At 37.8% G+C, this 24,128-nt stretch overlaps 1 protein-coding gene across 1 annotated transcript; it reads left to right on the top strand.

The window, feature by feature from the left end:
* Positions 1-1,049: 1,049 nt before the first annotated feature.
* Positions 1,050-23,785, top strand: LOC309963061 (cytochrome c 2-like; the record flags this gene model as incomplete). Its single annotated transcript, XM_082841181.1, is given in 3 exon segments — positions 1,050-1,206; positions 1,209-1,217; positions 23,491-23,785. Coding segments are annotated over 3 exon segments (315 nt in total). The 3' UTR covers positions 23,640-23,785.
* Between the last annotated feature and the right edge of the window lie 343 nt (positions 23,786-24,128).

The raw sequence follows: 24,128 nt of genomic DNA, 5'->3' as shown, positions 1-24,128 counted from the left end.
TACTCCTCGTTGTGGTACTAGGGCGTCTCTTTGTGGTGGCTTCCCTTGTTGCGGATCCTGGGCTCTAGGCGTGTGGGCTCAGTAGTTGAGGCACGCAGGCTCCAGGGCACACAGGCTTCAGTTGTTGTGGTGTGCGTGCTCAGTAGTTGTGGCTCGCGGGCTCTAGAGTGCGGTCTCAGTAGTTGTGGTGCACGGACTTAGTTGCTTCGCAGCATGTGGGATCTTCCGGACCAGGAATCAAACCTGTGTCCCCTGCGTTGGCAGGCGGATTCTTAACCACTGTGCCACCAGGGAAACCCCGAGTTTTTGGCAGTCTTACCGAAATATCTTTAGGCAGAATTTATTGTGTATGTCTATCACTGTGTAACAAAACCCTCCTTACTTAGAACTGTGTATTTTCTACTACATGTACTAATGCTGACTGAACTCAGTAATGTTTGATTGTTTTTAGGTAGTGCTTGATTTAGTCTGGTAGATTTGTTTACAGCTGAGAGTGTAAGGTAAATAGGAAATTATGTATTACATGTAGCTTGCTGTGGCCTCATTTCTATATGGTTTTTTATAGTTTTGTCTATTATTGCAGGCATGTAAATAATCATAATAAATATCATACTTAATCACCTTTCCAATTTGTTATGTGATTATTTTTAAGTAAGGGAATACCAATTTAGACATATATGCTTCACGTCATTGTTTGCACCTCTACTTTTTGGAAGTGAAAAGAAAAATAGAATATTGTTGTCTTAGGTAAATTACTGTAATAGTTTGAAGGCTGAAGGAAAACCAGGCTTATACCAACAGCAATTTCTGAAGTAGCAGTGGCTAGAAATTCAAAATAAACCTGATAAGTGAGATGATTCTTTATAAAATTGGATGCTATGTTTGTGTTTTTGAGCACTCAGAATTTAAAGCATGTCTGCTTTAAATTATATTTTGGTTTAATATCATTAGTATTCACTTCAGTCAAAGTGATGAAATTCCTTTTTATCCAGCCTTGCAAATCAGATATTTTCTTTGGTTTGTGGTTTAATGTTTCATTGCAGAACAAAATGGCAAATGCTGAGGCAGGCAAGAAGATCTTTGTTCAAAAATGTGCTCAGTGCCACACAGTGGAAAAAGGTGGAAAACACAAAGCTGGTCCAAACCTCTGGGGCGTTTTTGGCAGAAAAACAGGACAAGCACCAGGATTTTCTTATACCGTTGCAAACAAAACAAAGGTAAAAACTAGGCAGTTGTTGGAGAGAACCAGAAACTTTGTAGCAAAGAAGAAGCCACAGGATTTGATATAATAATTTCCCAATTTGCAGAATTAAAAATGAAATCCACATGTTTATATCATGGAAATATTGATTTATGTCATAAGATCTGTGTTTGGATAACTGGTCATCTTTATGATCAGAGAAATTAGTAATCCTCTGTGGCATAAGTTTTTTTGCCTATACAAGGAACTTCATTTTATGCAATACATATATCTTGAAAAAGCATGAGCTAAATTAAAAAAAATCAAATTATGTTTTAATGGCATAATGGCAATTTTTTATTTGTAGTAGTGATTCTTAGCAGGGTGTGGGGAATGTTATATAGTTTGAAAAAGTTTATTCAATCATTTCTTTGTTGGTGGAAAGCGTGTAGATGACAGTTAATTTTAGGATTGAAATTCAAAATGGTTGCAAAAAACTAATATCTTTGCAAAGCAATTTATTACTCTTGGAGATGTCTATATCTCTATATACTTACGTATATAATTAGCATTCACTTAAAAATAGGGTACCACTCTAGTTTTTAAGCTGTTCTTGGTGTACAGAATGGACTTGAGGACAAGGTGGGTGGGGAAGGGGAAGCTGGGATGAAGTGAGAGAGTGGCATGGACATAGATACACTACCAAATGTAAAATAGATAGCTAATGGGAAGCAGCTGCATAGCACAGGGAGATCAGCTCGGTGCTTTGTGACCACTTAGAGGGGTGGGATAGGGAGGGTGGGAGGGAGACGCAAGAGGGAGGAGATATGGGAATATATGCATACATATAGCTGATTCACTTTGTTGTACAGCAGTAACTAGCACAACATTGTAAAGCAATTATACTCCAATAAAGATGTAAAATTAAAAAAAAAATTGTTCTTGGTATCTCAGCATTTCTTACAGGCCCAAATTTCAGATCACTACTACACCACTGTTTGGAAAGGTTTTTATTTTATTTTGTTTTGTGTTATTTTACTTTATTTATTTTTCTATTTTTCTAATTGAGATGAAATTCACATAACATACAATTAGCCATTTTAAAGTGTAAAATTCAGTAACATTTACTGTATTCACAGTGTTGTACAATCACCACCTCTCTTTAGTTTCAAAACTTTTTCATTATCCCAGAAGTATCCCTGTACCCATTAACTAATCACTTTCCATATCCCTCTACCCCCATCCTTTGGTAACCACTTATCTGCTGTCTCTATGGATTTGTCTACTCCAGATATTTCATATAAAAGGAATCATGTAATACATGATCTTTTATGTCTAGCTTCTTTTGCTTAGAATATTTTCAAGATTCATTGAAGTTGAAGCATGTATCAATATTTCATTCTTTTTTTATGGCTGAATACTATTCCATTGTATGTATATATCACAATTTGTTTATCCGTTCATCAGTTGATAGACATTTGGATTGTTTCCACCTTTTACCTGTTGTGAATAGTGCTACTATGAACATTTGTGAAAAAGTGTTTAAGTCCCTGTTTTCAGTTACTTTAGATCTATACCTAGGAGTGGAATTGCTGAGTCAGTTAACTATGTTTAACTTTTTGAGGAAAGGTCAGATTGTTTTCCACAGTGGCTGCACCATTTTACTTTTCTATCAGCAGTGTAGGAGGATTCTTATTTCTCTGTATAGTCACCAACACTTGTTCTTTTCTTTTCATTTCTTTCTTTTTCTTTTTTAATTGCTGTCCTAGTGGGTATGAAGTGGTGCCTGGTGAGTTTGCTTTGTATTTCCTTAATGATCCATAATACTGAGCATTGTTTCGTGTGCTTGTTGGCCATTTGTATATTTTCTTTGGAAAAATGTCTGTTTATATTCTCTCCCCATTTTTTATTTGGGTTGTTTGCCTCTGTTGTCGAGTTATAAGATTTTTTATGTATTCTGGACACTAAACCCTTATCCAATAAGTGACTTGCAAATATTTTCTCTTATTCTGTAGATTGTCTTCATTTTTTAAAATAATGTCTTTTGATGAACAGTGATTTTTAATTTGTATGAACGCCATTTATTATTTTTGTTGTTGATGTTGCTTGTGTTTGGGTGTAAAATCTGAGAATCTATCATGAAATCTAAGGTCATAAAGATTTACCCTATGTTTTCTTCTAATAGTTTTATAGTTTTATCTCATATTGATATTTAGGTTACTGACCTACTTTTAATTAACCAAAATTAATTATCATTAATTTTTTATATAGAGTGAGGTAGTGGTCCAACTTCATTCTTTTGCATGTGGTTATCTAGTGTTCCTAGCACCATTTGTTGAAGAGATTCTTTTACGGTTGAATTGTTAAAAATCATTTTACAGCCTTGTTGAAAATCAGTTGGCCATATATGTTAGGGTTTACTTCTGGACTTTCAATTCTCTTTCATTTGTCTGTACATCTATTCTTATACTAGTGCTACACTGTTTTGATTACTGTAGCTTTGTAGTAAATTTTGAAATTGGGAAGGGTGAGCCCTCCAACTGTGTTTTTATTTTTCAGTATTGTTTTGGCTATTCAGGGCCCTTTGCAATTCCATGAGTTTGAAGATCACCTTTTCCATTTCTGCAAAAAAGGCCTATGGAATTTTGATAGAGCTTGTATCTTATCTGAAGATTGCTTTGGGGAGTATTGCCATTTTAACACTATTAATGTTACATTCTGTGAACGTGGGATGCCTTTCCTATTATTTAGGTCTTCTTAAATTTAGCAGTATTTCGTAATTTGCAGTGTGCAAGTCTTTCACCTTCTTGATTAAATTTATTTCTACCTATTTTATTCTTTTAGGTACTATTATTAATAGAATTGTTTTTAAAATTTCCTTTTCAGATTGTTCACTGCTTGTGTGTAGAAACAGCTGATCTTTGTATGTTGATCTTGTGCTGTGTAACTTTGCTAAATTCATTTATTAGCTCTAGTAGATTTTCTGTGGATTCTTTACAATTTTCTATATAGAGAATTATGTCACCTGTGAATAGAGATAGTTTTAGTTCTTCCTTTCCAATCTGAGTAGCTTTTATTTCTTATTCTTCCCTAATTGCTCTGGCTAGGACTTACGGTAGAATTCTGAATAGCTGTGGGGAGAGTGAGCATCTTTGTTTTGTCTTGTTTGTTTTTTGGTTTCTTTTTTTTTTTTTGCAGTACGCTGGGCCTCTCACTGTTGTGGCCTCTCCCGTTGCGGAGCACAGGCTCCGGATGCGCAGGCTCAGTGGCCATGGCTCACGGGCCCAGCTGCTACGCGACATGTGGGATCTTCCTGGACCGGGGCACAAACCCGCATCCCCTGCATCGGCAGGCGGACTCTCAACCACTGCGCCACCAGGGAAGCCCTTTTGGTTTCTTTTTAAATTAATTTATTTAATTTATTTATTTTTGGCTGCGTTCAGTCTTTGTTGCTGTGCATGGGCTTTCTCTAGTTGAGGCAAGCGGGGGTTACTCTTTGTTGCGGTGTGCGGGCTTCTAGTTGCAGTAGCTTCTCGTGTTGTGGAGCATGGGCTCTAGGCATGTGGGCTTCATTAGTTGTGGCACATGGGCTCAGTAGTTGTGGCCTACAGGCTCTAGAGCGCAAGCTCAGTAATTGTGGTGCATGGACTTAGTTGCTCTGCGGCACATGGGATCTTTCCGGACCAGGGATCAAACCCGTGTCCCCTGCATTGTCAGGCGGATTCTTAACCACTGTGCCACCAGGGAAGTCCTTTGTCTTGTTCTTGATCTTAGGGGGAAAGCTTTCAGTGTTTTACCTTGAATATGGTGCTAGCTGTGGGTTTTGCATAAATCCTGTTTATCATGTTAAGCAAGGTCCCTTCTATTGTTGGATGTTTTTATCATGAATAGGTGTTGGATTTTGTTAAATGCTTTTTCTGCATCTGTTGAGATAATCATGTGTTTTTTTTTCCTTTTGCTCTGTTAATGTGGTATATTATGTTGATTTTCTTATGTTGAACCATTCTTGCATTCCTGGGATAAATATCACTTGGTCATAGTGTGTTATTCTTTTAACAGTGCAGTTGGATTTAGCTTGCTAGTATTTTGTTGAGGATTTTTGCATTAGAGTTATTGGTTTTTTAATTTTCTTGTGATGTCTTTATCTGGGTTTGGTGTTTGGAGAAGTTTTAAATATAAATTATTGGCAGCTGTAAGCCCTCTTCATAAGTGATTTGAATTTAGTATTTAAAAATCCCTTAATTGGTTTTTTAGTGCTTGTACAGACTAAAGTACCTCATTTGATTGAGCTTTGTAGACCATGTTGCAGGAGAAAGGCTTTAATAAGGTGAGTTGGCATCTTGTGCATTATTTTTTGAGTGCACATATAGTAGCTTACACTTTGTCAAAAGAGGGATTCTACTTATTTCAACCTGTGTTAATGTTTCTAGTAAGATAGTGTTTGCAGTTCGTTTCAGCCTGTTGCGGTTTTTGTTTGTTTGCTTGTTTTTGTGAAACTTGTACAGGCATACCTTTATTAGACTTCTCAGATGTTGCAGGTTTGTGGCAACCCTGCACCAAGCAAGTCTCTCAATAACATTTTTCCAACAGCATTTGCTCACTTCGTGTCTCTGTCACATTTTGGTAATTCTCACAATATTTTAAACTTTTAAATTATTATTTTACTTGCTTTGATGATCTGTGATCAGCAGTCTTTTTTTTTAACATCTTTATTGGAGTATAATTGCTATGGTTCTTATTATGATTGCAAGACACACTTTACTTTAGCAACAGCCATCAGGAAACTTTGAAAAAAAACAAAGTTTATTACTCACAGGTCCTGGAGGGTACACAGCATGTGTGGGGCTACCCAGTGTGGTATCAGGTAGAAAGAGAGCGTGGGCTTGGGGTTTTGCTTTTATTGGGGCTGAGAGTGGGGTGCCTAGGGTTTTGTGGGTTCACTCTTTATTGGTGAATTTAAAATATAAAAGCAGGAATTAAAGCATGGGAAGGGAAAAAGCAAGGCAGTCAATCAAATGGTCAGTTATATGGGTCTGCCTTTCTGAAAAAAGGGAACTTCATGGGTGGGCATCCTTGCTCTTTATCTATTTTTATAGCTGGCAGTGCATTTATTCAAGATGGATGTATTTGAAGGGGATGCCTCAGCAATTAAAAGCTTAATGTCCAGCACTTACATTACAATCAAAAAGGCTAATTGTCAGTTACTTACACTACAGATAGATAAGATGTAAAGAAATTTTTGTTACCTGGAATTTTTGGGAAAGAAACCTTATAGATAGTCAAATGGTTTGATTAAAACAAAGTTCACACATGTCTAGATTGTCAGTTTTTTTGTGTATGTGAAAATAAGATACTTTGCATTTTCTCAAAGCCTTGAGAGCAATACAGTTTAGTAGGATGGAGGGCTGGCAAAGCCATTTGTTCCTAGACTTGGGTGTCCAAGCAAACTAGGTTGGGGTGGGGAGTATATGGTAAGTCTGTTTTAGAGCACTACTACTACATCTTAGCATTTGAGGATGGTAATAGTTTCCTAGGGCTCCTGTAACCAAGTACTATAAATTAGGTGGCTTAAAATAGTGAAAATTTATGGTTTCATAGTTCTGGAGGCTAGAAGTGCAAAATCAAGTTGTTGGCAGGGCCATACTCTTTCTGAAACCTGAGGGCAATCTTCCCTTGCTTCTTCCTAGCTTCTGGTGGTTTGCCAGTAAACTTCGTGTTTTGGGCCTACAGCTGCATAACTCTAGTCTCTACCTTCATTGTCATATTGTCCCAATGTGTCTCTGTCTTTACATGGCCTTCTTACAAGGATAATAGTAAAATTGGATTGAGAGACCTATCTTACTCAGTGTGACCTCTTTTCAACTTAACTAAACACACCTGCAATGACCTTATTTCCAAATAAAGCCACATTCTGAGGTACCAGGGGTTAGGGTCTCAACATAACTTTATTCAGGGGGCACCCACAGTAAAGGACCACATATATATCAAATAAATACATAGATAATTGATAAAAATACTTATATTAAAACAACATAGAATAAAATTTAATCTCTGTCAAGTCAAGCATGTTTATCACCTTCTTAAACATCAGTGTAGTTGTTAGTAATACAATATTATTGTATTTAGTATATGCAGAAATGCTGGTTAGTAGATATTCTATAATAAAGAATTGTCTGGTCTTTGTCTCAGGTTCCTGGGAGGGATCTCTAAAACCTTGGAATTTTCCAGTGATAGGAGCATCTTTGTTACTCAGGGTTGGGTTCTGGGACTACAGCCAGTGTTTATGCTAATGAGATGACTTGTGGTAGGCTCCTTGATAGTTTCAGGATGAGGGCTGGGCAACCTGGAAAGACCAACCATGTAATTAGAGAATTGAGGCTTTGGGCTAGGTGATATCAGTCTGACCTCCAAGGATAGAGGACAGGGGCTGGAGATTGAGTTCAAGCACATGGCTAGTGATTCAATCAATCATGCCTACGTAATGAAACCCCAATAAAAACTCTGGCCACTTTCAACTGGAAGCTCTACTTGAGCTTCCTGGTTGGTAAACACATCAATGTGCTGGAGGGGGATGAGTCATGATTCCACAGGGCCAGGGCCAGGAACCTCTGTGTTTGTGAGTTTCCCAGACCTCACCATCTGGGTCTGTTCATTTAGCTGGTACTGATTTATATCCTTTATAGTAAAACTGTAATTTTTAAGTAGTGCTTTCCTGAGTTCTGTGAGTTGTTCTTGCAAATTATAAAACCTAAGGGAGTCCTGGGAACCCTTAAATTTATAGTCAGTTGGTTAGAAGTTTGGATGGGCTGGGGACCCTGAACTTGCAGCTGGTGTCTGAAGTGAGGCAGTCTTGTTGGGGACTTTGGAGTCTGTGCTAACTCCAGGCAGTTAGTATGAGAATGGAATTGCATTTATTGCAGTAGGATTTACAGTTGATAGACTATTGAATAAATCAGTCTTAAACTTGCATTTATTGTATGCATTTATATGGCTCTTTAACTTTTAAAGTAATATTTTTCTATAGTGTCATTTTATTATTTTATTATCCAATTATAAGAGCAGTCAACTTTTGAAGTCCTGATTTTTAGAACAGTTATAACCTAACATTTGTCCCTCTAGCTGCCAATATGTTAAAGACTTTTTTGCTTATTAACATTGCTTTAAAATCATATTAAAGCTTATTACAAATATATCTTTTATTATAGGTTTTTATCAAAGATAAAAGGCTGTATACGGCTTGTCTTTAACATTATTTAATAATTAGAAATAAAATTTTCCAGAGTCAGATTGTTTAATTAATACTTATGACTTATTTGGGGATATAATATTATTTTTTAGTTCTACTAATGAAATAAGAATAATAGGTAGCAGAATGAAATTGGACTCTTATTGTTCACCACTGACAAAAATTAATTTGAAATGGATTAAAGATTTAAACATAAGACCAGAAACCATAAAACTTCTAGAAGAAAACATAGGGAAAAGTTCCTTTACATTGGTCTTGACAGTGATTTTCTGGATATGACACCAAAAGCACAAACAAGAACAAAAATAAATAAATGGGACTAATTAAACTAAAAAGCTTCTGCACATCAAAAGAAACAGTCAATAAAATTAAAAGGCAACCTACTGAATGGGAGAACATATTTGCAAATCATATATCTGATAAGGGATAAATATCTAAAATATATAAAGAACTCATACAACTCAATAGAGGAAAAACCAACCAGATTAAAAAATGTACAGAGGAACTGAATAGACATTTTTCCAAAGAAGACATATAGATGGCCAACAGATATATGAAAAGGTACACATCATTACTAATAATCACGGCAATGCAAGTGAGATTATCACCTTACACCTGTTAGAATGGCTATTATCAAAAGACAGGAAATAGCAATTATTGGGAAGGATGTGGAGGAAAGGGAACCCTTTTACACTTTGGTGGGAATGAAAATTGGTAAGCCACTGTGGAAAACAATATGTAGTTTCCTCAAAAAGTTAAAAATAGACCTACCATATGATCCAGTAATCCCACTTCTGGGTATATATTCAAAGGAAATGAAAGCAGAATCTTGAAGAGATATCTGCACCACCATGTTCATTACAGCATTATTTACAATAGCCAAGATATTGAAATATCCTAAGAGTCCATCAGTGGATGAATGAATAAAGAAGATGTACTGTATATACACAATAGAATATTATTCAACCATGAGAAAGAAAGAAATCCTGCTATTTACAACAACTTGGATGAACCTTGAGGGCATTATGCTAAGTGAAATAAGTCAGACAGAGAAAGACAAATACTGTATAATACCACTTACTTGTGGAATCTAAAAAAGCCAAGCTTAGAAAAATTGAAAGTAGAGGGGTAGTGACCAGGGGTGGGGAGTTAGGGTAATGGGGAGATATTGGTCAAAGGGTACAAACTTCCAGCTATAGGATTAACAAGTTCTGGGTATCTGATATATAACATGGTGATTATAGCTAATAATACTGTATTATATACTTGAAAGTTGCTAAGAGAGTATATCTTAAATGTTCTCACTACAAAGAAGAAATGGTAATCATGTGATGGGGTGGAGGTTTCTGCTAATGCTATGGTGGTAATGATTTTGCAATATGTAAGTGTATCAAATTAACATATTGTACACCTTAAGTTTATAGAATGTTATATATCAATTATATCTCAGTAAAGCTGGAAAAAATAATGTAAGTAGCTTACTAGGTTAATTGAACAGGATTTTAAAATAATATTATTTAGAATAAATAAAGATTTAAAAAATACTTTAGGACAGCTTGATCAAAGACAGACTTGATAAGAGGAGCCAAGAAGTCAGTAGTTCAGTTTTAATACAAATTGTGGAAAACTGTCAGCCGTAGTTTATTTTCCATGTATGGTGTTGGAAATAATTAGACCATTTTAGTTTTCAAAAGAATAAGGAAATTCTCATATTTTAAAGACGATTGTTCCATATGACTTGCTTAGAGTATAGTTTTACAAAATTCATGATTGTGGCAATAATTTTATATAGTGTGGTTTAAAAAAATTGTAGCTAAATATGTATTACATAACATTTACCATTTTAACCATTTTAAAGTGTACAGTTCTGTAGCATTAAGCACATTCACATTGTTCTGCAGCCATCGCCACCATCCATCTCCAGAAGTTTTTTATCTTCCCAAACTGAAACTCTGTACCCATTAAACAGGCTCTGGAAGCCCCCATTCTGTTTTGTCTCTGAATTTGACTACTCTAGGTACCTCATATAAATGTAGTCACATGGTATTTGTCTTCTTGTGACTAGCTGATTTCATGTAGCATAATGTCTTTAGGGTTTATTCATGTTGTACCATGTGTCATAATTTCCATCCATTTAAAGGCTAAATGATATTCCATTGTATGTATATACCACATTTTGTTTATCAATCAGTGGACACTCTGGTTACGTCCAGTTTTGGCTATTATGAATAATGATGCTATGAACACAGGATATAAATATTTGTTCATGTTCCTGCTTTCACTTCCTTTGGGTGTAATACCCAGAAGTGGAATTGCTGAATCATATGAAAATTCTGAGTTTAATTTTTTGAGAAATAGCTGTACCATTTTCCATAAGGGCTCTATCATTTTATGTTCCCACCAGCAATACGTAAGGATTCTGAGTTCTCCACATCTCAGACAACATTTGTTATTTTGTTTTTTGTTTGTTTGTTTGTTGATAATAGCTTTCCTAATGGGTGTGAAGTGATATCTCCTTGTGGTTTTGGTTTGCATTTCCCTAAAGATTAGTGATGTTGAGCATCTGTATTGTTTTTTTTAAACATCTGTAAATGGATACAATTTTTCTTTTGAGAATAGTACTTTATACATATTATTGAATAACTATATGCTGTTTGCATTTTGGGGGCAATGATAATTGAAACAAATTGAATTAACTCATGATTTGCCCAGGGTTGTGTGCTAACAAGTGATGTAACTACAATTCAGACTCAGGTCTTCTTCAGCCTTTGATGAAATCATATCATGGGGTTAACATATTAGCTGAACTAACATTATTATTATTATCTTTTTCCTTTTGTCATGTCAGATCTGTTAAAATAATCAGTAGGACACAAAATCATAAATGTACTAATAATTTAAAAAATATTTTGAAACCCATTTATATTATATGAAAATTCAGATAGTTTAAAAGGATACTTCCCAGTATGAGTGATAGGAAATTATGTATATTCATGTCTCCCTATCCTCCCCTATTCCTTTCCCTTTACCAACTAATTTTATATGGTAATATTATTCTTTATAATTTTAGTGGCTGTATTCATACTTTAAGTTATATTGTATGCCTCTATTATTTTATTTAACTACTTTAAGCAATATCTGTCTATTCTTCACTCTGAAGGATGAGAGAATCAAAGTGGTTATACAACCTCCAATTTTTTCATACTCTTTTTTTTTTTTTTTTGCGGTACGCGGGCCTCTCACTGCTGTGGCCTTTCCCGTTGCGGAGCACAGGCTCCCGACGCGCAGGCCCAGCGGCCATGGCTCATGGGCCCAGCCGCTCCGCGGCATGCGGGATCCTCCCGGACTGGGGCACGAACCCGCGTCCCCTGCATCGGCGGGCGGAATCCCAACCACTGCGCCACCAGGGAAGCCCCAATTTTTTCATACTCTTAACTGAGCTACTTATGTTGTTATTTCTGATTTGACATGATACATATAATTTATATCCTATGTAACTATAATTACCACAGTTGCTTTAACATTTGTCCTACATTTAGATTGTATTAGTGCTTATTCCCAGCTTTTACCACAGTGTCTATATTTACTTTTTGGTTGGTAGAAGATTATCTATCAGTAGTTATGCCAAGAAAGAATTACTGGAACCATATTACTCCAGTTCTTGATGTTTGAAAAGGTCGATGGATTCCCATTACACTTGAATTGTTTGGCTAGACGTAAAATGATTGGATGATACTTTTACTTCCTCAGGATTTTGTATGCTTCATGTTGAATTTTTCTTTGGAGAAATCTGAAGCCAGCCTGATTGTTTTCCATTATAAGTTACTTGTTTTTATTTTTATTTTACTCTTTTCCCCCTAAGTTTCAGTAAAATTCGTATTGAAATTTAGTAATTTACTAGGCTGTGTATAAGCCTTGATTGATCTGTTTCAGATTTTCCTGGACATGTGTTCTTCCAATTGGCAGATTCAGGACTTTTTTTTTCTTCTTAACATTTTTATTGGAGTATAATTGCTTTACAATGGTGTGTTAGTTTCTGCTTTATAACAAAGTGAATCAGTTATACATATACATATATCCCCATATCTCTTCCCTCTTGCATCTCCCTCCCTCCCACCCTACCTATCCCACCCTTCTAGCTGGTCACAGAGCACCGAACTGATCTCCCTGTGCTATGTTTCCCACTGGCTATCTATTTTACATTTGGTAGTGTATATATGTCATATATACACTACCACTCTCTCACTTTGTCCCGGCTTACCCTTCCCCCTCCCCGTGTCCTCAAGCCCATTCTCTAGTAGGTCTGCGTCTTTCTTCCCGTCTTGCCCCTAGGTTCATGACCACTTTTTTTTTTTTTTTAGATTCCATATATATGTGTTAGCACACGGTATTTGTTTTACTCTTTCTGACTTACTTCACACTGTATGACAGACTCTAGGTCCATCCACCTCACTACAAGTAACTCAATTTTGTTTCTTTATATGGCTGAGTAATATTCCATTGTATATATGTGCCACATCTTCTTTATCCATTCATCTGTCAGTGGACACTTAGGTTGCTTCCATGTGCTGGCTATTGTAAATAGAGCTGCAATGAACATTGTGGTACATGACTCTTTTTGAATTATGGTTTTCTCAGGGTATATGCCCAGTAGTGGGATTGCTGGGTCATATGGTAGTTCTATTCGTAGTTTTTTAAGGAACCTCCATACTGTTCTCCATAGTGGCTGTATCAATTTACATTCTCACCAGCAGTGTATGAGGGTTCCCTTTTCTCCACACCCTACACCCTCTCCAGCATTTATTGTTTGTAGGTTTTTTTGATGATGGCCATTCTGACCGCTGTGAGATGATACTGCATTGTAGTTTTGATTTACATTTCTCTAATGATTAATGATGTTGAGCATTCTTTCATGTGTTTGTTGGCAATCTGTATATCTTCTTTGGAGAAATGTCTATTTAGGTCTTCTGCCCATTTTTGGATTGAGTTGTTTGTTTTTAAGGACTTTTATTTTTGAAAGTTTTCTTGAATTATATGTTTTAATAATTTTATACTATTTCATTTGTTTTTATTAAAGAAATCTTACTTGGGCCATCAATTGTGCATATTTGGGATATCTGTTGTCTAAATGTCTTCTATATCTGTTATTTTTCCTATGATTGTTTTAAACTTTTTATTCTCATTTTGTTTTTATCAATATTTTCAAGCCTGATTGTGCTATCAGTAGTATCTATTCTTTTTGCTGTTATTTATGTCTTTCTGTTTTATCATCTCCTTGAACCTTTGTAGCTCTGCTATAAGCCCTTGATTTATAAAGACCTTTTTTTTAGCTGATAAGTTGTTTTTTTTTTGTCTTTATTGGAGTATAATTGATTTACAATGTTGTGTTAGTTTCTGCTGTACAACAAAGTGAATCAGCTATATGTATACATCTATCCCCATATCCCCTCCCTCTCGAGCCTCCCACCCTCCCTATCCCAGCCCTCTCGGTCGTCACAAAACATTGAGCTGATCTCACTGTGCTACGCAGCAGCTTCCCACTAGCCATCCATTTTACATTTGGTAGTGTATATATGACAATGCTACTCTTTCATTTCATCCCAGCTTCCCCTTCCTCACTTGTGTCCTCAAGTCCGTTCTCTACATCTGTGTCTTTATTTCTGCCTTGTCACTAGGTTCATCAGTACTGTCTTTTAATTTTTATTTATTTACTTTTATTTATTTAATTTTATTTTTTAACATCTTTATTGGAGTATAATTGCTTTACAATGGTGTGTTGGTTTCTGCTGTATAACAAAGTGAGTCAGCTATACATATACATATATCACCATATCCCCTCTCTCTTGCACCTCCCTCCCACCATCCCTGTGCCACCCCTGTAGGTGGTCACAAAGAACCAAGCTGATCTCCCTGTGTGATGCGACTGCTTCCTACAAGCTATCTGTTTTATATTTGGTAGTGTATATATGTCCATGCTACTCTCTCACTCCATCCCAGCTTACCCTTCCCCCTCCCTGTGTCCTCAAGTCCATTCTCTATGTCTGCGTCTTTATTCCTGTCCGGCCCCTAGTTTCTTCAGAACCATTTTCTTTTTTTTTAGATTCCATATATATGTGTTAGCATACGGTATTTGTTTTTCTCTTTCTAACTTACTTCACACTGTATGACAGACTCTAGGTCCATCCATCTCACTACAAATAACTCAGTTTCCTTTCTTTTTATGGCTGAGTAATATTCTATTGTACATATATGCCACATCTTCTTTATCCATTCATCTGTCGATGGACACTTAGGTTGCTTCCATGTCCTGGCTATTGTAAATAGAGCTGCAATGATCATTGTGTTACATGACACTTTCTAAATTATGGTTTTCTCAGGGTATATGCCCAGTAGTGGAATTGCTGGGTCATATGGTAGTTCTATCTTTAGTTTTTTACTGTCCTCCATTCCCACCAACAATGCAAGAGGGTTCCCTTTTCTCCACACCGTCTCCAGCATTTATTGTTTGTAGATTTTTTGATGATAGCCATTCTGACTGGTGTGAGGTGATACCTCATTGTAGTTTTGATTTGTATTTCTGTAATGATTAGTGATGTTGAGCATCCTTTCATGTTTTTGTTGGGAGTCTGTATATCTTCTTTGGAGAAATGTCTATTTAGGTCTACTGCCCAATTTAGGGTTGGGTTGTTTCTTTTTTTGATATTGAGCTGCACTAGCTGCTTGTATATTTTGGAGATGAATCTTTTGTCAGTTGCTTCGTTTGCAAATATTTTCTCCCATTCTGAGGGTTGTTTTTTCGTCCTGTTTATGGTTTCCTTTGCTGTGCAAAAGCTTTGAAGTTTCAATAGGTCCTATTTGTTTAGTTTTATTTTTATTTCCACTTCTCTAGGAGATGGGTCAAAAGGGATCCTGCTGTGATTTAAGTCATAGAGTGTTCTGCCTATGTTTTCCTCTAAGAGTTTTATAGTGTCTGGCCTTACATTTAGGTTTTTAATCCATTTTGAGTTTATTCTTGTATATAATGTTAGGGAGTGTTCTAATTTCATTCTTTTACATGGAGCTGTCCAGTTTTGCCAGAACCACTTATTGAAGAGGCTGTCTTTTCTCCATTGTATAGTGTTGCCTCCTTTCTCAAAGATAAGGTGACCATATGTGTGTGGGTTTATCTCAGCTTTCTTTCCTGTTCTATTGATCTATACTTCTGTTTTTGTGCCAGTACCATACTGTCTTGATTACTGTAGCTTTGTAGTATAGTTGGAAGTCAGGGAGCCTGATCGCTCCAGCTCCATGTTTCTTTCTCAAGATTGCTTTGGCTTTTCGGGGTCTTTTGTGTTTCCATACAAATTGTGAAATTTTTTGTTCTACTTCTGTGAAAAATGCCATTTGATAGTTTGATAGGTATTGCATTGAATCTGTAGATTGCTTTGGGTAGTAGAGTCATTTTCACAATGTTGATTCTTCCAATCCAAGAACATGGTGTATCTCTCCATCTGTTTGGATCATCTTTAATTTCTTTCATCAGTGTCTTATAGTTTTCTGCATACAGGTCTTTTGTCTCCTTAGGTAGGTTTATTCCTAGGTATTTTATTCTTTTTGTTGCAGTGGTAAATGGGAGTGTTTCCTTAATTTCTCTTTCAGATTTTTCATCATTAGGGTATAGGAATGCAAGAGATTTCTGTGCATTAATTTTGTATCCTGCTACTTTACCAAATTCATTGATTAGCTCTAGTAGTGTTCTGGTAGCATTGTTAGGATTCTCCTTGTACAGGATCATGTTATCTGCAAACAGTGACAGTTTTACTTTTCTTTTCTGATTTGGATTCCTTTAATTTCTGTTGCTTCTCTGATTTCTGTGGCTAAAACTTCCAAACTTTGTTGAATAATAGTGGTGAGAGTGGGCAACCTTGTCTTTTTCCTGATCTTATTAGAAATGGTTTCAGTTTTTCACCATTGATAATGATGCTGGCTGTGGGTTTGTCATATATGGCCTTTATTATGTTGAGGTAAGTTCCCTCTATGCCTACTCTCTGGAGCGTTTTTATCATAAATGGGTGTAGAATTTTGTCAAAAGCTTTTTCTGCATCTATTGAGATGATCATATGGTTTTTCTCCTTCAATTTGTTAATATGGTTTATCACATTGATTGATTTGCGTATATTGAAGAATCCTTGCATTCCTGGAATAAACCCCACTTGATCATGGTGTATGATCCTTTTAATGTGCTGTTGGATTCTGTTTGCTAGTATTTTGTTGAGGATTTTTGCATCTATGTTCATCAGTGATATTGGCCTGTGGGTTTCTCTTTTTGTGACATCTTTGTCTGGTTTTGGTATCAGGGTGATGGGGGCCTGTAGAATGAGTTTGGGAGTGTTCCTCCCTCTGCTATATTTTGGAAGAGTGTGAGAAGGATAAGTGTTAGGTCTTCTCTGAATGTTTGATAGAATTTGCCTGTGAAGCCATCTGGTCCTGGGCTTTTGTTTGTTGGAAGATTTTTAATCACAGTTTCAATTTCAGTGCTTGTGATTGGTCTCTTTATATTTTCTATTTCTTCCTGGTTCAGTCTCGGAAGGTTGTGCTTTTCTAAGAATTTGTCCATGTCTTCCAGGGTTTCCATTTTTTGGCATATAGTTACTAGTAGTAATCTCTTATAATCATTTGTATTTCTCCAGTGGCTGTTTTTACTTCTCCTTTTTCATTTTCTAATTCTGTTGATTTGTCTCTTCTCCCTTTCTTTCTTGGTGAGTCTCACTAGTGGTTTATCAATTTTGTTTATCTTCTCAAAGAACCAGCTTTTAGTTTTATTGATCTTTGCTATTGTTTCCTTCATTTATTTCTGATCTGATCTTTATGATTTCTTTCCTTCTGCTGACATTGGGGTTTTTTTGTTCTTCTTTCTCTAATTGCTTTAGGTGTAAGGTTAGGTTGTTCATTTGAGATGTTTCTTGTTTCTTAACGTAGGATGGTATTGCTATAAACCTCCCTCTTAGAAGTGCTTTTGCTGCATCCCATACGTTTTGGTTCGTTGTGTTTTCGTTGTCATTTCTTTCTAGGTATTTTTTGATTTCCTTTTGGATTTCTTCAGTGATCTCTTGCTTATGTAGTAGTGTGTTGTTTAGTCTCCATGTGTTTGTATTTTTTACAGTTTTTATCCTGTAATTGGTATCTAGTCTCACAGAATTATGGTCAGAAAAGTTACTTGATACGATTTCAGTTTTCTAAAATATACCAAGTGTTGATTTGTGGCCCAAGGTATGATCTATTGTGTGGAATGTTCCATGAGCCTTTGAGAAGAAAGTGTATTCTGTTGTTTTTGAATGGAATGTCCTATAAATATCAATTAAGTCCATCTTGTTTAATGTATCATTTAAAGCCTGTGTTTCCTTATTTATTTTCATTTTGGATGACCTGTCCTTTGGTGAAAGTGGGGTGTTAAAGTCCCCTACTATGATTGTGTTAATGTCAGTTTCCCCTTTTATGGTGTTAGCGTTTGCCTTATGTATTGAGGTGTTCCTATATTGGGTGAATAAATATTTACAATTGTTATATCTTCTTGGATTAATCCCTTGATCATTATGTAGTGTCCTTCTTTGTCTCTTGTAATAGTCTTTTTTAAAGTCTATTTTGTCTGATATGAGAATTGCTGTTCCAGCTTTCTTTTGATTTCCATTTGCATGGAGTATCTTTTTCCATCCCCTTACTTTCAGTCTGTATGTGTCCCTAGGGCTGAAGTGGGTCTCTTGTAGACAGCATTAAACAGGTGGTGTTTTTGTATCTATTCAGCCAGTCTGTGTCTTTTGGTTGGAGCATTTAATCTATTTACATTTTTGGTAGTTATTGATATGTATGTTCCTATTACCATTTTGTTAATTGTTTTTTGTGTGTAATTGTAGGTCTTTTCCTTCTCTGTGTTTCCTGTCTAGAGAAGTTCCTTTAGCATTTGTTGTAAATCTGGTTTGGTGTTGCTGAATTCTCTTTGCTTTTGCTTGTCTGTAAAGGTTTTCATTTCTCTGTCGAATCTGAAAGAGATCCTTGCTGGGTAGAGTAATCTTGGTTGTAGCTTTTCCCCTTTCATCACTTTCTATATGTCCTTCCACTCCCTTCTGGCTTGCAGAGTTTCTGCTGAAAGTTCAGCTGTTAACCGTATGGGGATTCCCTTGTATGTTATTTGTTGTTTTTCCCTTGCTGCTTTTACTATTTTTTCTTTGTATTTAATTTTTGATAGTTTGATTAATATGTGTCTTGGCGTGTTTCTCCTTGGATTTATCCTGTATGGGACTCTCGGTGCTTCCTGGTCTTGATTGATTATTTCCCTTCCCATATTTGGGAAGTTTCCAAGTATAATCTCTTTGAATATTTTCTCAGTCCCTTTCTTTCTCTCTTCTTCTTCTGGGACCCCTATAATTCGAATGTTGTTACATTTACTGTAGTCCTAGAGGTCTCTGAGACTGTCTCAATTCTTTTCATTCTTTTTTCTTTTTTCTTCTCTGTGGTAGTTGTTTCCACTATTTTATCTTCCAGGTCACTTTTCTGTTCTTCTGCCTCAGTTATTCTGCTGTTGATTCCTTCTAGAGAATTTTTAATTCCATTTATTGTGTTGTTCATCATTGTTTGTTTGCTCTTTTGTTCTTCTAGGTCCTTGTTAAGCATTTCTTGTATTTTTTCAATGATTTTGGATCATCTTTACTATCATTCTGAATTCTTTTTCAGGTAAACTTCCTATTTCCTCTTCATTTGTTTGGTCTGGTGGGTTTTTACCTTGCTCCTTCAACTGCTGTGTATTTCTCTGTGTTCTCATTTTGCTTAACTTACTGTCTTTGGGGTCTCCTTTTTGCAGGCTGCAGGTTCATAGTTCCTGTTGTTTTCGGTGTTTGCCCCCAGTGGGTAAGGTTGTTTCAGTGGGTTGTGTAGACTTCCTGGTGCAGGGGACTGGTGCCTGTGTTCTGGTGGATGGGGCTGGATCTTGTCTTTTTGGTGGGCAGGACCATGTCCGGTAGTGTGTTTTGGGGTGTCTGTGACCTTATTATGATTTTAGGCAGCCTCTCTGCTAATGGGTGGGGTTGTGTTCCTGTCTTGCTAGTTGGTTGGCATAGTGTGTCCAGCACTGCAGCTTGCTCGTTGTTGAGTGGAGCTGGGTCTTAGCGTTGGGATGGAGATCTCTGGGTGAGCTTTGGCCGTTTGCTATTACACGGGGCCGGGAGGTCTTTGGTGGAGCAGTGTCCTGAACTCAGCTCTCCCACCTCAGAGGCTCAGGCCTGACACCTGGCCATAGCACGAAGACCTTGTCAGTCACGTGGCTCAGAAGAAAAGGGAGAAAAAGAAAGATAGAAAAAAGAAGAAAAGAAATAAAATAAAGTTATTAAAATAAAAAATATTGTTAAAAATTTAAAAAAGTAATAAAAGAAAGAAAGAAGCGAGAGACCAAACCAGAAAACAAATCTACCAATCATAACAAGCACTAAAAACTATACTAAGAAAAAATACCAGACAGGCAGAACCCTAGGACAGATGGTAAAAGCAAACCTATACAGAGAAAATCACACAAAGAAGAATACAGTTACACACTCACAAAAAGGGAAAAAGGAAAAAAATATATATATTTATAAAAAGAATAAAGGAAGAGAGCAACCAAGTCAATAAACAAATCTGTCAATGATAATAAGCTCTAAATACTAAACTAAGATAAACATAAAACTAGAAACAATTTAGATGCAGAAAGCAAACCCCCAAGTCTGTAGTTGCTCCCAAAGTCCATGGCCTCCATTTTGGGATGATTCCTTGTCTATTCAGGTATTCCACAGATGCAGGGTACATCAAGGTGATTGTGGAGATTTAATCTGCTGCTCCTGAGGCTGCTGGGAGAAATTTCCCTTTGTCTTCTTATTTGCACAGCTCCTGGGGTTCAGCTTTGCATTTGGCCCCACCTCTGCATGTAGGTCGCCTGAAGGTGTCTGTTCCTGCTCAGACATTATGGGGTTAAAGTAGCAGCTGATTAGGGGGCTCTGGCTCCCTCAGGCCAGGGGGAGGGAGGGGTACGGAATGCGGGGCGAGCCTGAGGCTGCAGAGGCCTGCGTGATGTTGCTACAGCCTGAGGCGCGCCGTATGTTTGCCTCAAGAAGTGGTCCCTGGGTCATGGGACCCTGGCAGTGGCGGGCTGCACAGGCTCATGGGTGGGGAGGTGTGGATACTGACCTGTGCTTGCACAGAGGCTTCTTGGTGGCTGCAGCAGCAGCCTTAGCATTTCATGCCCGTCCCTGGTGTCTGTGCTGATAGCCGCGGCTCGCCCAGTCACTGGAGCTTGTTTAGGCGGAGCTCTGAATCCCCTCTTCTTGCGCACCCCGAAACAGTGGTCTCTTGCCTCTTAGGCAGGTCCAGAGGTTTTCCTGGACTCCCTCCCAGCTAGCTGTGGCGCACTATCCTCCTTCAGGCTGTGTTCTTGCAGCCAACCCCGGTCCTCTCCCCGGGGTCTGACCTCCGAAGCCCGACCTCAGCTCCCAGCGCCGCCCGCCGTGGCGGGTGAGCAGACAAGCCTCTCGGGCTGGTGAGTGCTGGTCGGCACCGATTCTCTGTGCGGGAATCACTCTGCTTTGCCCTCAGCACCCCTGTTTCTGTGCTCTCCTCCATGGCTCCAAAGCTTCTCCCCCACCACCCCCCATCGTCTCCACCAGTGAAGGGGCTTCCTAGTGTGTGGAAACTTTTCCTCCTTCACAGCTCTCTCCCTGAGGTGCAGGTCCTGTCCCTGTTCTTTTTTTCTGTTTTTTCTTTTGCCCTACCCAGGTATGTGGGGAGTTTCTTGCCTTTTGGGAAGTCTGAGGTCTTCTACCAGCGTTCAGTAGGTGTTCTGTAGGTGCTGTTCCACATGTAGGTGTATTTTTTTTGTATGTAGTATGCGGGCCTTTCACTGTTGTGGCCTCTCGCGTTGCGGATCACAGGCTCCGGGTGCGCAGGCTCAGCGGCCATGGCTCACGGGCCCAGCTGCTCCACACCATGTGGGATCTTCCCGGACTGGGGTGTGAACCCATGTCCCCTGTATCGGCAGGCGGACTCTCAACCACTGCGCCACCAGGGAAGCCCTTTAGGTGTATTTTTGATGTGTTTGTGGGGAGGAAGGTGATCACCACATCTTACTCCTCCGTCATCTTGAAGGTCCCCATATTTATTTATTTTAAAAAAATAAATTTTTATTTTCAAAAATAAATTTATTTATTTATTTTTAAATATTTATTTTTAAAAGTAAATTTATTTTTAAAAATTTATTTATTTTTTAAAAATAAATTTACTTTTAAAAAATAAATTTATTTATCGTTGGCTGCATTGGGTCCTTGTTGCTGTGCGTAGGCTTTCTGTAGTTGCACTGAGTGGGGGCTACTCTTTGTTGCAGTGTACTGGCTTCTCGTTGCAGTGGCTTCTCTTGTTGTGGAGCATGGGCTGTAGGCACAAAGGCTTCAGTAGCTGTGGCACGTGGGCTGAGTAGTTGTGTCTCACGAGCTCTAGAGCACAGGCTCAGTAGTTGTGGTGCGTGGGCTTAGTTGCTCTGCCACAGGTGGGATCTTCCCGGGCCAGGGCCCGTGTCCCCTGCATTGGCAGGCAGATTCTTAACCACTGTGCCACCAGGGAAGTCCCAGTACCTCTTTTTAGATTCCATATATGTGCTTTAGCATACGGTATTTGTTTTTCTGTTTCTGACTTACTTCACTTTGTATGACAGACTCTAGGTCCGTCTACCTCATTACAAATAACAAAGACCTTTTCTGAATCCATGGGAATGTGCTCCTGATTTTTTCTGCTTGGTGTATATAATTTTTGTTGTGTATATTTCATTTAACTTTTTTTGTATTCCTTTCTGCTGTGTGTGTGTATGTTGTGTGTGTGTTTTCAGTACTCTTTCATGGTGATTCCTTTCTGATTACTACTCATCTTTTGATTAGGACAATTTGTCCTTGATTGGTTATTTGCAGAAGGACAGTAAGAGTGAGGGTCTGAGTGTTCCAGTTGGTTATAAGATCTTCCTCACCCACAGTTATGTGTTAGAGCTATGTGTATGTGTATGTTTGCTGCAGGGTTATTTGGCTCTTCAGCTGACAAAGACGGGCAGCTCCAGGGTTATCCAACACCTCAAGTTTCTCTTTTATCCTATTACAAGGTAGAATCTTTCTTTTAAAGATGTGTTTTCTTCTTTACTCCTGGCTCCCCTGGCCCTCCATGTTATCAAATTGAATTTAGGGAGACTTTCACAGCCAGCCAATATGTACTCTACTCTCTTTGGGCCCAACAGAGGGTTATGACTCTGCACCTCAGGATTTGTCACCTATTTTGGAGAACTTTTCTCTTCTTTAGAAATTAGTGAAAAGTGTCCTTTCACTCTGGTCCAGGTTTTATGTCCTTGGTAGTCTTCTAAGTGTATCAAGTTTGGTGGTAGAGGCACTCACTCAAAAATTTTATTGAAAATGGAACTAGCATTTCTGTTTCTCTTTGTTCATGTTCTTTTCAACTGACTTTAGAAAGGAAAAACGTTGGATGCAACCTCTCTCTCTCATTGTAAAACTGGATTCCTGAACTCATAGGTTTTTGTTAGAGATCCTGACAGAGGCAGCTTGGTGTGATTGGGAAAAAGAGAAACAAAAAAACATGGAAATATAAGTTACTAGTTACCAGTTCTTTACTCTATGTAGCCTTGTCATCTTAGGGTAAGTTATTATCCTCTCTTTGGGTCATCATTTACTCATCTGCAAAATGAGGATTTTGGTTAATTGATCTCTAAGATAGAAGGAATTCTCTGTGATTCTAGGGGGATGGCATACTGCTTAGGCCCAACATGTCTGGGTTGGTCATTGGTGTACCTTAGATAATCTTAAACAGCATTGGATTTCTACAAAGAAGCCCAAGAGTAGATCACTGAAGACTAATTTTGGAATTTTCTTGTAGGTCAGAAACTAAGTGTTCTCAGTTATAATAACCTTCCTACTGAGTCCAAGAGTAATCTTTTGTTCACAAATGTGGGTCACATCAGAAAGTAAACCTTACAAATGTAACTTCACAAACTTAAAACTTATTTTCACCTTTTTAGGTGTTATCTGGGGAGAGGAGACTCTGATGGAATATTTGGAGAACCCAAAAAAATATATCCCTGGAACTAAAATGGTCTTTGCTGGTCTTAAAAAGAAGAGTGAGAGAGAAGATCTTATTGAGTATTTGAAACAGGCAACATCTTCATGAAATGCTCTTACAACTTAAAAATTATTAGTTATAAGACAAATTTTTCCTATTTCAAATATTGCATGTTTGAAGAAGTCATATTTGACCTTTCCTGATCAGCTTGTAGTAAGTTTAACATTTTAAATTAAAAGTTGATTTTTTTTTTTTTTTTTTTTGCTGTACGTGGGCCTCTCACTGTTGTGGCCTCTCCTGTTGCGGAGCACAGGCTCTGGATGCGCAGGCTCAGCGGCCATGGCTCACGGGCCCAGCCGCTCCGCGGCATGTGGGATCTTCCCAGAGTGGGGCACGAACCTGCGTCCCCTGCATTGGCAGGCGGACTCTCAACCACTGTGCCACCAGGGAAGCCCAAAAGTTGATATTTTTGATTGTGTGTAATCTACTGATCAAATGTCCTTCAGAGTCTGAACTTGATTTTATCTGGTCGCTAAGGATGTGGACAAGGTCAGGATGGAGGAAGAGAGGGAAGGAAACGGAAACATTGCTCTTCAG

Source organism: Leucopleurus acutus, assembly GCF_964270905.1.
Source record: "Leucopleurus acutus genome assembly, chromosome: 6".
Lineage (NCBI taxonomy): Eukaryota > Metazoa > Chordata > Mammalia > Artiodactyla > Delphinidae > Leucopleurus > Leucopleurus acutus.
The sequence above is the reverse complement of the archived record's forward strand: the minus strand, read 5'-3'. Positions and strand labels throughout refer to the sequence as shown.